Here is a 12482-nt window from a genome sequence, read left to right as displayed (position 1 = left end):
GAAACCCTGTAAGCTAGAAGAAATTTGGGCCCCTATTTTCAGCTTCCTCAAACAAAACAATTATCAGCCAAGAATTTTGTATCTAGCAAAACTAAACATCATATTTGAAGGAAAGATTCAGTCATTTTTAGATAAACAAATGCTCAGAGAATTCTCCATTACCAAGCCACCACTACAAGAACTGCTAAAGGAACTCTAAATCTTTAAACAAATCCTGGAAACACATCAAAACAGAACCTCTTTAAAGCACAAATCACACAGGACCTATAAAACAAAATGCAAGTTAAAAAGCAAAAACAAAATGCAAAAAACAAAGCAAAGTACACAGGCAACAAAGAGCATGATGAATGCCCCGGTACCTCACATTTCAATACTAACTTTGAATGTAATGTGAATGGCCTAAATGCTCCACTTAAAGATACAGAACCACAGAATGGATAAGAACTTACCAACCATCTGCTGCCTTCAGGAGACTCACCTAACACATAAGGACTCACATAAACTTAAAGTAAAGGGGTGGAAAAAGGCATTTCATGCAAACGGACACCAAAAGCGAGCAGGAGTATCTGTATCAGACAAAACAAACTTTAAAGCAATAGAGTTAAAAGAGACAAAGAGGGACATTATTTAATGGTAAAAGGCCTTGTCCAACAGGAAAATATCACAACCCTAAACATATATGCACCTAACACTGGAGCTCCCAAATTTATAAAATGATTACTAATAGACCTAATAAATGAGATAGACAGCAACACAATAATAGTGGGGGACTTCAGTACTCCACTGACAGCACTAGACAGGTCATCAAGACAGAAAATCAATGAAGAAACAATGGATTTAAGCTATACCTTGGAACAAATGAACTTAACAGATATATACAGAATATTTCATCCAGCAACTGCAGAATACACATTCTATTCAACAGTACATGGAACTTTCTCCAAGATAGGCCATATGATAGGCCATAAAATGAGCCTCAATAATTTTAAGAAAATTGAAATTATATCAAGCACTCTCTGAGATCACAGTGGAATAAATCTGGAAATCAACTCCAAAAGGAACCCTCAGAACTATGCAAATATATGGAAATTAAATAACCTCCTTCTGAATGAGCATTGGGTCAAAAACGAATTCAAGATGGAAATTAAAAATGTCTTCAAATTAAATGACAATAATGAGACAATCTATCAAAACCTCTGGGATACAGCTGAGGCAGTGCTAAGAGGAAAGTTCATAGTCCTAAACGCCTACATCAAAAAGTCTGAAAGTGCACAAATAGACAATCTAAGGTCATACCTCAAGGAGCTAGAGAAACAAGAACAAACCAAACCCAAATATGGCAGAAGAAAGGATATAACCAAGATCAGAGCAGAACTAAATGAAATTGAAACAAACAAACAAAAAAATACAAAAGATAAATGAAACAAAAGCTGGTTCTTTGAAAAGATAAATACAATTTATTTATTTTTGAAAGCATAAATAAAATTGATAGATGATTTGGATTTATCTTTGAAAAGATAGATAAAATTTATAGACCATTTGGATTTTCTCTCTTCTTTTCTTGGACAAAACAAGATTAACCAAGAAAAGAAGAGAGAAAATCCAAATAACCTCACTAAGAAACGAAACAGGAAATATTACAACTGACACCACTGAAATACAAAAGATCATTCAAGGCGACTAGAACACCTTTATGCAGATAAACTAGAAACCCTAGAAGAGATGGATAAATTCCTGGAAAAATATAACCCTCATAGCTTAAATCAGGAAGAATTAGATAACCTGAACAGACCAATAACAAGCAGCAAGATCGAAACAGTAATTAAAAAATTACCAAAAAAAAAGTCCAGGACCAGATGGAGTCACAGCAGAATTCTACCAGACATTCAAAAAAAGAACTGGCACCAATCCTTTTGACACTATTCTACAAGATACAGAGAGAAAGAACCCTCCCTAATTCATTCTATGAAGCCAGTATCACCCTAATACCAAAACAAGGAAAGGACACAACCAAAAAAGAAAACTACACACTGATACCCTTGATGAACATAGATGCTAAAATCCTTAACAAAATACTAGCTAACAAAATCCAATAGCATATCAAAAAGGTAATCCACCATGATCAAGTGGGTTTCATACCAGGGATGCAGGGATGGTTTCACATAAGCAAGTCAATAAATGTGATCCACCACACAAACAGAACTAAAAATAAAAATCATATGATCATCTCAATAGATGCAGAAAAAGCATTTGACAAAATCCAGCATCCCTTTATGATTAAAATCCTCAGCAAAATAAGCATCCAAAGGACATACCCTAATGTAATAAAAGCCATCTATGACAAACCCACAGTCAATATAATACTGAATGGGGAAAAGTTGAAAGCATTCCCTCTGAGAATGGGAACAAGACAAGGATGCCCACTCTCACCACTCCTCTTCAACATAGTACTGGATGTCCTAGCAAGAGCAATCAGACAAGAGAAAGAAATAAAGGGCATCCAAATCGGTAAAGAGGAAGTCAAACTGTCTCTGTTTGCTGATAAGATGACTGTTTACCTTGAAAACCCTAAGGACTCTTCCAGAAACCTCCTAGAACTGATAAAAGAATTTAGCAGTTTCCAGATACAAAATGTACACAAATCAGTAGGTCTTCTATACACCAACAGTGACCAAGTGGAGAATCAAATCAAGAACTCAACCCCTTTTACAATAGTTGCAAAAAAATAAAATACTTAGGAATATACCTAACAAAGGAGTCAAAAGACCTCTACAAGGAAAACTACAAAACACTGCTGAAAGACATCATAGATGACACCTACAAATGAAAACACATCCATGCTCATAGATGAGTAGAATCAATATTGTGAAAAATGACCATACTGCCAAAAGCAATCTACGAATTCAATGAAATCTCCATTAAAATACTGCAATCATTCTTCATAGAGTTAGAAAAAACAATTCTAAAATTCAAATGGAACCAAAAAAGAGCCCACATAGCCAAAGCAAGACTAAGTAAAAAGAACAAATCTGGAGGAATCACACTACCTGATTTCAAACTATACAGTAAGGCCACAGTCACCAAAACCAGCGTGGTACTGGTATAAAAATAGGCACATAGGCCAATGGAACAGAATAGGGAACCCAGAAATAAACCCAAATACTTACAGCCAACTGATCTTTGACAAAGCAAACAAAAACATAAAGTGGGGAAAGGATACCCTTTTCAACAAATGGCACTGGGATAATTGGCTAGCCACATGTAGGAGAATGAAATTGGATCCTCATCTCTCACCTTATACAAAACTCAACTCAAGATGGATTAAGGACTTAAATCTAAGAACTGAAACTATAAAAATTCTAGAGGATAACATTGGAAAAACCCTTCTAGATATTGGCTTAGGCAAGGATTTCATGACCAAGAACCCAAAAGCAAATGCAATAAAAACAAAGATAAATAGCTGGGATCTAATTAAATGAAAATGCTTTTGCAGGACAAAAGGAATAGTCAGCAGAATAAACAGACAACCCACAGAATGGGAGAAAAATCTTCACAATCTATACATCTGACAAAGGACTAATATCCAGAATCTACAACAAACTCAAACAATCAAAAAGTGGGCTAAGGACATGAATAGACAATTCTCAAAAGAAGACACACAAATGGCCCACAAGCATATGAAAAAATGCTCAACATCACTAATGCTCACGGAAATACAAATCAAAACCACAATTCAATACCACCTTACTCCTGCAAGAATGGCCAGAACCAAAAAAATCAAAAAACAATAGATGTTGGCATGCATGCGGCCATCAGGGAGCACTTCTCCACTGCTGGTGGGAATGTAAACTAGCACAGCCACTATGGAAAACAGTGTGGAGATTCCTTAAAGAACTAAAAGAGGAACTACCATTTGATCCAGTAATCCTACTACTGGGTACCTACCCAGAGGAAAAAAGTCATTATTCAAAAAAGATACTTGCACATGCATATTTATAGCAGCACAATTCACAACTGCAAAATCGTGGAAGCAACCCAAATGCACATCAATCAATGGGTGGATAAAGAAACTGTGGTATATATACACGATGGAATCATAGCCATAAAAAGGAATAAATTAATAGCATTTGCAGTGAACTGGATGAGATTGGAGACTATTATTCTAAGAGAAGTAACTCAAGAATGAAAAACCAAACATTGCATGTTCTTGCTGATATGTGGGAGCTACGCTATGAGGATGCAAAGGCATAAGAATAATACAACGGACTTTGGGGACTTGGGGGGAAATGTGGGAGTGGTCGAGGGATAAAAGACTACAAATATGGTGCAGCGTACACTGCTTGGGTGATGGGTGCACCAAAATCTCAGGAGTCATCACTAAAGAACTTACTCATGTAACCAAACACCACCTGTACCCCAGTAACTTATGGAAAAATAAAATTAAAAAATTAAACAACACCATCAACATGTTCATCACAGTGTTATTCATAGTAGACCCCAAATGGACACCATTTAAGGTACCTCAACTGGTGAATGGACAAATTGTAGTATGTCCATGCAGTGGAATACTACCCCATAATAAAAAGGAGTGAATTACTGACACATGCTACAAGGTATGTAGATGACTCTCCCAAACACGCTTGATGAAATAAGCCAGAGATAATATGGTATAATTCCATATGTATGAAATGTCCAGAAAAGGCACATCTCTAGAGATAGGAAGCAGATTGGTGGGACTGAGAATAGAAGCTGAGGTTGCCTGCAAATGGGCATGACAAACATTTTTGGGGTGATGGATATGTTCTATATTTGTATTGTTGTGATGGTTGCACAATTCTCTGAATCCACTAAAATTATTTAATTATACATTATGATGGGTAAATTTTATATTATTTAAATATATCACAATAAAATTGTGTACTCTAGAAACTAATGAAAATTTTACTTCTGAAGTGAGTTAGAACAAGGTTGAAGGTATAGGGGAAGAGATGGAATGTCCTTGAATATATCTGTTCATGTAGTTTTGATTTCTGAATCACATTAATATTTTAAATAGTCAAAAATAAAATTACATCAGTAAGGATGAAAACATAAATTTTGGGGGATAGCCACAGAAACAGAGATGTTGACAATTAATTTCATCTGCTGTTTTACAATTTCCAGTCTTCCTTGGAGTTAGGTTGGGGCCATAGGACTAGTTCTAGACCAAAGGCTCTAAGTAGGAGCCTCTGAGCTGAAATGTCGAACACTGACCTGATTCCTCTCTGTGCTCTCTTCCCTGCTTTGGCAGTCATGGAGCTCATATCCTCTGAGTGTGGACCTGTGAGTCTCCACATGGCACACAATTGCTCTGAAATTACCCAACTTGCGCCAGAGCTTTTGAGAGTGAGAAATAAACATTTTTGATTTGGAGATTGGCTTGTTGCCTCAGTCCTCAGCAGAGCCTAGCCTATTCTGACTATGCCAGGGATGGTATAAAATTGAGGCGAATTGTTGAGAGCGAAGAGGTGTAGTGGCTCTATCGGGGAATTGGAGAAAGTGATAAAAGGTTTTCTATAGTCCTGAGAAGAATAAACATGGGAAAACTTATGAAATATTAAGAGTTAGAAGAAAACTAGAGACACAACTTTATCCCTTTCAGTATAAGGCAAAGAAACTCAGACCAGAGGGACTAATGATTAGGTCAAGAGCACACAACAAGTTGTTGCAGGACAGGTTGTTACTGGTGGAGGGTGTTCAGGTTCTTGGCGTCTTGAACAAAGAAATGGACAAAACACACAAACAAAGGAAGGAAAGAATGAAGCAACAAAGGCAGAGATTTAATGAAAATAGAAGTACACTCCACAGGGTGGGAGCAGACTGGTTACAGAATTTTCTGGGGTTTAAATAACCTCTAGGGTTTCCCATTGGTTACTTGGTATATACCCTATGTAAATGAAGTAGTGGCTCATGATCAGTCTGATTGGTTGTGGAAAGTGACCAATCAGAGGCTGAAGTGAAGTTATAAAGTTATAACTCTATGCAAATAAAGACCTGGCCCACAACCAGCTTGATTGGTTGTGGAAGGGGACCAATCAGAGGTACTTTCAGTTTTTCATCTGCCATGCAGAAAAGGAGAGGGTTGCCAAGGGAGTAGGCTCTGGTTCTTTTGTTACTTGGGCATGGAAAGTTGGGGTTTTCCTTTTGATTCAGTTCTAGGAAGTCAGTGTGAACCGGCCTTAGGTTTCCTGCCTCCAGACTCTATCCTCCTGCCTCGAGGTGAGCTCCCAAATTAGTGCTTTCCCAAGAAAAGAATTCAAGGGTGAGCCAGTGGTGTTAGACAGCAATCTTTTATTCACTGGTTCTGCTCCTTGAAGCAGGGTAACTCATAAGCAGTGCACCCAGAGCCCGAAATGCAGGGGCTCTTGGCAACTGCATTTATACTCACATACCTCATTTTCAAAGGGAGGCCATTGTCACATCATCATGGGTCAACCAATCAGGTGGACACCTCCTTTCAATGACTTTCCTGTCCCATAGGAGTTCTCAGGCAGCTTCAATGGAAGGAGGGAGCCAAGAAGGGGCCCTGGTATACATTCAAAGATGATAATTACAACATGGATTGTGTATATTCTTGCTCGGAAAGGTGCAGGGCTTCCCTTCCTACCAATAACCAGTTCGGTAAGCAGCTTGGTGGTAGTCACATGGAATAATTTTTCATGTATCTTCTCCACCTCTGGGACCCTGCTGCACTTCAGAGAGCTATTACAAATAACTCTGAGTAACAGTTGTGGGGGGTGGGTGGGAGGAGCTGGGATTCTAGGTTTTCTGAGGTAACCAACTCGCTAATTTGTTCCAGGACATTGACGTTGTGGAAAGCGAGGCTGTGTCTGTACTACAGCATTGGTTGAAAAAAGTAAGTAAGATTTCTTTATGACTCAGGGTATCCAAAATCCTAGAGAGCTGGTCTCAGTGGGTGTGGGGATCTGGATTTCCTTCTTCATGGAACTGGAACTCAAGTTCATTGCCAGACACCCTTCCTAGATTTGAGTCTAATTTCTTCACATGTCCTGGAGGACACTGTGGCTTGTGTCCTGGTAGGAAACGTGTTAGCACCACCACTAATGCCGTCCTGCTTCTCAAGCATCCTGGCTTAAGGGTTTTAGCTGCATCCTTCCCAGCTCAAGGGTGTCTCAGGAATACCTTGGGATAGGGCCAGGTACTTAGGGAGTTCCAAGGACTTCACAGGAAAGAAGCTTATTGCAGGAACAGCAAGGTAAGGAGTGTATGTGTGTGGATATGCGGTGTGTGAGTTGTGATGGAGAATGAATAAAAGGGAAAGAAGAGGAGAAGAAGACCCAGGGTTGGAGGCAGAGTGACGTTTTCAGAGGGAATTCCTCACCTTTCAGACAGAAGAAGAGGCTTCTCAGGGCATAAAGGAAAAGCTGTCCATCAACTGCCCTTCCCAGGGCGTAAGGGAGAAGATGTCCACGGACTCCCCTCCCACCCATGGCCAGGACGTCCATGTGACCAGAGACGTGGTAACTGAGAGTTTGAGATGTTGCATGGGAGTGGGGGTGAGGGAGAGGGGAGAGGCAGGAGGTGCACCGTAAATGACTCTGGGCAAGGGTGAGGCGTTTGTCTGGGCTCTGTGCCAGCCCAGTTGGGGGCCACACTGGGCAGGAATCACATGGACCCTCTGGATTTCCCAGGTGAAGCACCACCTCTCTAAGTCTGATATGTCGGCAAACCAGAGCCAAGAGGTCCTAGAGGAGAGAACACGAATCCAGTTCATAAGATGGAGGTAAGGCGTCCCATTTGCCCTGGGCGAAGGAGGGAGAGGGAGAGATGCGCAAGCCCCTCTCTTCACGAGCCTGCAGATGCTCTTCTCTAGAGGTGTCATCTTTGGCTGACAAATTTCTCAGCCTTGCTTTGGGGTCTTAAGGGAATATTCTTGCTATCTTGAAAGCCCAGCTCATTTCTACATTTTTAAATGACTTGAGGGGTTGGAAAACTGGGCTTGCACTCCATTTCCTAAATGCTTCTGAATACATTTCAGACTTCTGTTATTTTTGCACTTGAGTTGCTCAGAAGTGGCTGCACTTTAAAGAGCTGAAAGAAAATAAGCTCTTCAAATGCAGAAGCCAAAGTTCTCATCTGCAACCGAGGTGTGTGGAGGCTTCCCAGCGCCCGAGGCTAGAATTCTGCGCTTGGTCATGGTGGCTTCGCCAGCCTCCCGGGTGTCTGCCAGCTCACAGCCATCCCCACTGCCTCTCTTGGCTCTGCAGATGCTGAGCCACGAGGCCCAGGGAGCTGGCCTGACGCCATCACTCTTCAGACAAAGGCTTTCCTATTTCCTTTCCTGCACCTGTGTTCACTGGGACTCTCTGAAGCACATCAGCTCCCCCTTCCCAGGAGAGGGACTGAGGGCTTAGACTGGTCCTCCGGGAAACTGAAGGAGACCTCTCCCCTTCCTCCTCTCTTCTCCCTTTCCCTGTCACATCAGCGGTGTTGATCGGTTGTATCAAGGAGGCTCCACTTCTCAAGAAATGGTTTCCATGTGCTTACCCCTTCTAGTGGCATCTGCCTTTTAAGAAGACTCAAATGCACAGTAATTACATAACCAAAAGGAATAACATGGTGGGATCTGAGAGGTCCCTGGGAAAGAGGTTTTTTGGATGGGAAGCCTTCTGAGGCCCCTAAAATCATAAATGTTGTTAATTATAATCCAGGCTTTCCTGTGCCCGATGTGGTTGTGCTATGGAATTGTGGACATCGTGCTCCTTGGTTTGGATAACACACACATCATCTTCCAATATTTTAAAAATCTTGGCTGTATAATAAAACTAGATTTAAGCTTTTGAGACAGGCTACAGGAATCAGTCAATTATCACATATAATTTTTCCACTCTGGATTTCCTACAAAGATTTTAAACCAAAAGCCTCTGCCTATCTTCCCCCACAACCCACTGGTTTTGGTGTCCCCCTCTTATTTCAGTAAGTATGTAGTCCGGAAATATATATCCCTTTATGAAACGAGCAAAGAGGCTCCCCAGGAGACCCCACAACTTCCTCACTGTAGGCTTTCCTAGAAGCATCTCTGAACAGCAGTGGGTGTGGGGTGATGCAGGTCATCAAGAGCTGACGATAGGACAGGAATTCAGAAGACTGAATTCAGAAGGGTGAATTCCATGGCTCATGAGACCACTGCCTGCTGCCTTTAGAAAGGGCGCTCAACTCTGTGTCCCTGGCTCTCCCTGGGACAGTCTGCTACCTGTCCAGCATTACTGGGGGCTCAAGGGTACCTGGTTAGTAAAAAAAAAGCTTTGTGCTCATGAGTGAAGAAGGGGGAGAGACCAGCTCAAAAGTTCATGGTGTCGGGGCAAGAGCCATTGTTTGCAGGATCCCAACTCTAGCAGTTCTCTATGCCTGTTAAGAAAGAAACTCAGATCCCATATGCCAATGCACGAATGGCCTTTTGCAGCCACACTCGTATCTTCCAAGTGCCAAGTGAGATGACAGAGGACATCATGCGAGATCGAATAGAGCAGGTGAGACGAAGGTAAGCTGTTTGGGACTGGTTGATTTGCGTTCCCGACTGGGGGCAGGTAGTGTGGGGGTGACTGCTGGGTTTCCCACCCACACCCACCAATGCTCTCTCTGGTACAACAACATCAAGAGCAGGGGCACACGGTTCCCAGGGCTTCGTCTTATCTTCTGTGCTCCACATGACAGGGCTTTGCCAGCCTCCCATGGTGTCTGCCAGTGCCCAGAAGGGCTCCAGGCTAAGGGCCTGTTCAGATGACTGTGCTCCCAGGCCCAGTGCGGCCACGGCCTAGGCATGGCCTGCCCTCCCACCCCAACCCCTGTGCCGTGGTCTGGGTAGCCTCTGCTATCAGGCAGCCTCCCTCCACCTGGCCCTTCTCCTCTGTCCCCTGCAGCATCTCCCGTCTTGCAGATGTCTCAGCTCAGGACTTCAGTATGAGACCCTCCTACTCAGACTGCTAAGAGCAACAGGTGAGAGAGCTGACGGATGAGGAACTGGGCAGAGAAGATGGTTATCCTGGGCAGTGGGAAGGGGCACTGCAGCAGGGAACTTGGTAAAGAGGCTTAGCCTTTCCCTACTGGGGAAGGGCCTGCACTCAGGGCCAGTAGAGGAGAGGAGGGCCGGCTGTCTTGGGCTCCCGCAACGCCTCTCTTAAGTTTGTGGAAGCACTTGAAGTCAAGTTTCAGATTGGCTTCCTGACTTTGTGGTGTCAGAGAGCACTGCCTCTGCATCATTCATGGGCCTGGGCTTTCGTGTTTAGGAGGTTGTGGTGGAGCCTGCAATTTTGCATTTCTCAAAGTTTCTGGGCATTGTCACTGCTGGTCTGCTGACCTCACCTTGAGTCACAGATCGTAGTATTGGGGTGAGGCTGTATAGGTTTTAGACCTGCCACCAACTTGTGAGGTGACTTTGGGTCCCATGGTCTCTTTCCTTGTGCTTGGCCCAGTGGTCACACAGGGGCTGTTTGTGAGGCCCTAGGAGGTGGAAGGCCAGTGGCAGGATAAACAACCACAGGAGCTCTCCAGGATGCAGCCCCTGAGCCTGTGGTGAACAGCTGCGCTGGCCATTCTGGGGCTAAGGGAGAGATTTAGGCACAGCGACCTCAGCATGCTTACAGGAAGGCTGCTGGAGAGCAGTACCAGCATTTATTGAGCACTTACTGTATGCCAGCTTCTGCACAAGGTAGTTTGTCAGGGTTTCTCATTTGATCCAAAAAACAATCTTAAGAGAGGGCATCATTTGTGTCCATTATACAGAAGGCAGAACTTAAGTCAAGCCCGGGAGCAGATGCTGGGTTCCAATTCAGCTCCACCATGGGCAAGTTACATAATGCCACTGTGCCTCAGTTTCTTTATTGCAACAGAGTATCTACTTCAGAGGGTTGTCTTGGGAGTGATAGTGTCTGGCACATGGTAAATGCCACATCAATTGTTTGCTCATATTACTAGAGGTGAAGAACAGGAAGTGCTGGGAGGGTACACAGTTCGCAGGGGCTTCTGAGCTGGAAGAAACAGACTCAGGCTTCAATTCCAGCTGCCTGATGAACCACTGTCTATTCTTCCATGGGTTTCTGCTCTCTAGATGGAGCTGTGGGAATGCGGAGAACAGTGGGGTTACAGGGAGTCATCAGCAGCCCTACCCCTTGGCCAACCACATCTCCCTGCTGTGTCCCCTGGGCATTTCTCTACCTCCTAGGTGGAAGTCCTTCAGGGTCCAGCAGCAACCTGTATCAGAAGAACATCCTTCTCTGCTTGACCTGACGAAGGGCCAGACCTGGGCAGAAAGACTCCAGCAGGTGAGCTCTTCGTGCGACAGTGTCAGCACTGGAGTCTTCTTGCTGAACTGTGAATAAAGAGACGTGCTATTTAACAACTCACCCTGTTGCTGGTTGGGGTGCCGTGTCATTCATTTGTTCATTCATCAGACACTGAGTACCTCACAGGCCTGGCTCTGGGGACACTGACTTACAGCCTGAGGGAGACAGACAGCAGCCATTCCAGCAATGGGACAATGGTAATATGGGTGCTACTGGAACATAAGAAGGAGTGCTCTGTGGCTGGGGCAGGGGGAACTTTTTGAGGGAAGTGTGCTGGTTTGTTTCAGACATTTATGTTATCTGTACTTATTCCTTCTCTAACTCTCTTCCTTTTTAATGTAGGTTTGGTTTCTGACCTATATTCTTTTCCTCCTCTTTGAAGAACTTCTTTTAATGTTTCTTACAAGGTAGCTATACTAGTGACAATTTCCCTCAATTTTGGATGGTTGGAGAAAGTCTTTATTTGTCCTTCTTTTGAAGGGCAATTTTGCAAGATACAGAATTCTAGGCTGGCAATCTTTTTTTTTCTTTCAACACTTAAATATTTTACTCCACTCTCATCTTGCTTGTATGGTATCCAAGGAGAAGCTGGATATAATTCCTATCCTTGTTCCTCTATAGATAAGGTATTTTCGCTTTCAAGAAACTTTGTCTTTGATTTTCTGCAGTTTGAATGTGATATGACTAGGTGTAGTTATTATTTATTTATTTTTTTCGTTTATCTTGCTTGGTGTTCTCTGAGATTCCAGGATCTGTTGTTTGGTGTCTGTCATTAATTTTGGAAGATTCTCAACTATTATTCAAACTCTTTTTATTCTCCTTCTGGTCTTCCCATTACACATATGTTATACCTTTTGAGATTGTCACACAGTTTTTGCAAAATGTTTCACTTTTTTTCCACTCTTTTCTTTTTCTCTTTGCCTTTCAGTTTGGGTAAATTCTACTGACATTTCTTGAAGCTCCAATTGTTTCCTCAGTCTTGTCTAGTCTACTGATGAGTCCTTCAAAGACATTCTTTATTCCTATATAGTGTTTTTGATTACTGGCATTTTCTTTAGACTTTTTTTCTTAGAGTTTCCATCTCTCTGTTTACATTACCCATCTGTTCTTGCATGTTGTCCACTTTCCCCATTAGAGCCT

The 12482-nt window shown here is 42.6% G+C and overlaps 1 protein-coding gene across 1 annotated transcript; it reads left to right on the top strand.

Annotated features, from left to right (window-relative positions):
* Positions 1-6582: 6582 nt before the first annotated feature.
* On the top strand, positions 6583-11402 carry SPATA19 (spermatogenesis associated 19). The gene is made up of 7 exons (XM_065529755.2): positions 6583-6660; positions 6839-6895; positions 7389-7520; positions 7692-7783; positions 9464-9541; positions 9921-9996; positions 11222-11402. Exons 1-6 carry the CDS (start codon positions 6583-6585, stop codon positions 9985-9987), a joined length of 504 nt encoding a protein of 167 aa, XP_065385827.1. The 3' UTR covers positions 9988-9996; positions 11222-11402.
* Positions 11403-12482: the final 1080 nt, after the last annotated feature.

This window comes from Macaca fascicularis, chromosome 14 (assembly GCF_037993035.2).
Source record: "Macaca fascicularis isolate 582-1 chromosome 14, T2T-MFA8v1.1".
Lineage (NCBI taxonomy): Eukaryota > Metazoa > Chordata > Mammalia > Primates > Cercopithecidae > Macaca > Macaca fascicularis.
This window is presented reverse-complemented; position numbering and strand designations above follow the sequence as displayed.